This window comes from Triticum aestivum, chromosome 2D, assembly GCF_018294505.1.
Source record: "Triticum aestivum cultivar Chinese Spring chromosome 2D, IWGSC CS RefSeq v2.1, whole genome shotgun sequence".
NCBI lineage: Eukaryota > Viridiplantae > Streptophyta > Magnoliopsida > Poales > Poaceae > Triticum > Triticum aestivum.
In genome coordinates this window covers 508,874,825-508,876,407 of record NC_057799.1, presented here as the reverse complement: position 1 = coordinate 508,876,407, position 1,583 = coordinate 508,874,825, and the positions used below count along the sequence as shown (strand labels likewise).

General features: G+C 57.4%; 1 protein-coding gene across 1 annotated transcript; it reads left to right on the top strand.

Annotated features, from left to right (window-relative positions):
* The first annotated feature begins 277 nt into the window (after window positions 1-277).
* On the top strand, window positions 278-1,214 carry LOC123054118 (histone H1-like). The gene is made up of 2 exons (XM_044477809.1): window positions 278-533; window positions 625-1,214. Exons 1-2 carry the CDS (start codon window positions 408-410, stop codon window positions 1,060-1,062), a joined length of 564 nt encoding a protein of 187 aa, XP_044333744.1. The 5' UTR covers window positions 278-407; the 3' UTR covers window positions 1,063-1,214.
* Window positions 1,215-1,583: the final 369 nt, after the last annotated feature.

Here is a 1,583-nt window from a genome sequence, read left to right as displayed (position 1 = left end):
CCATCCCTCCCGCACAGAGGGTGCACGCCAGCGCACCGGTCCACCGCGCACGGAGTTCACCGACCCTCCACCCAGCGTTTTTGTTGACAGATAGTAATCCGTTTCCCGCTTTGGGCGGCGCACACTGATCCTCCCGCCAGCCCCCTCCCCACCATCCGACGGCCAGGATTCGCCTGCCCCCTCTCTCGCGGATCGCGATCCGCGGCACCGCCGTCCAGCCAATAAGATCGCAGCATTCCCACCCCCCCGGATCGACCCCCTCGGCGTGTATAAATAAGCCTCGACCTGGCCCTCTCGAATCAATCCACCTCTCGAGCTCCTCCTCCTCCTCCAAATCTCAAGCGAGCACACCGCGCAAGTAGCACCGCTTCAGTTTCGGTTTCAGAGCTCCGCTTCAGTCAGCTGACATGCCTGCCCTCGCCAAGCCCGCTGCCCGCCCCGCCAAGCCCGCCGCCGCGGCGCCGAAGCCGAAGCCCGCCGCCGCCAAGCCCAAGGCGGCCGCCGCTGGAGCCGCCCACCCGACCTACTTTGAGGTGAGCTTCTGAACCTCTCCTCTGTTCCCCTCTGATTGAATGGTTTTGACTTCGATTGGGGCTGATTGGATTCTGAATTGGATCTTGGCAGATGATCAAGGAGGCGATCGCGGCGCTCAAGGACAGGACCGGGTCGAGCTCGGTCGCCATCGCCAAGTACATCGAGGAGAAGCACGGCAAGGCTCTCCCGCCCAACTTCAAGAAGATGCTCTCCGTCCAGCTCCGCGCTTCCGCCGCCAAGGGCAAGCTCGTCAAGGTCAAGGCCTCCTACAAGCTCTCCGACGCCGCCAAGAAGGACTCCCCCAAGGCCAAGCCCGCGGCGAAGCCCGCCAAGGACGCCGCCAAGCCCAAAAAGAAGGCGGCCGAGAAGCCCAAGAAGACGGCCGCCGTTGGCACCAAGCGCAAGGCGCCGGAGAAGAAGAAGCTGGTCACCAAGGCCAAGAAGTCGCCGGCTGCCAAGGCCAAGGCGAAGCCGAAGACCGTCCGCTCCCCGGCCGCCAAGAAGGCCCGCAAGGTCGCCGCCGCTTGATCTTGATGCGATAGCTGGTCTTAGGAGTGCTTGGTGTTCCAAGGGTCTGTACAAAAGGATGCCTCATCCTCCCTTGTTTAGGTTTCGGTTCTGCTAGGCAAGTTTATGTATCGTGGGTGGTGTTTAGTGTAATGAAATGGTTGTTTTAGAGATGTTTTCAGCTCTTAACTCTGAAATGAATCTGCAGTTTTCTTCACCATACAAGCAATTTCCCAAGCCCCAGTTTTATTACTGTCTGCTCCTTGTGATCAGCCGTTCCTCAATCCCTATTTACCTCGGTTTTATTACTGTCTGTGCCTTGTGATCATTCGTCTTCAATTTGATATTTGAGAATAGCGCTGCCTGTTGCTTGGTCCTTGTTTTCCTTCTGGTTATCCCCGGCATCTGCTTATGTACCTTTCAGTTTTAAATTGTGATCTCTGTTCGCCATCCGTTTGTTAGTTCTATTCTTATCCCAATTCATCAGGCAGGGTATCGTTGTTTCTTTCACTTGCCTTAGAAACCGAGCACACGTAATCGGG

Bases quoted from the DNA above. Each gene is read 5' to 3' on its own strand.
- LOC123054118 (XM_044477809.1), top strand. From the start codon at position 408: ATGCCTGCCCTCGCCAAGCCCGCTGCCCGCCCCGCCAAGCCCGCCGCC. The intron at 534-624 runs GTGAGCTTCTGA...GGATCTTGGCAG, and splicing joins CCCACCCGACCTACTTTGAG to ATGATCAAGGAGGCGATCGC.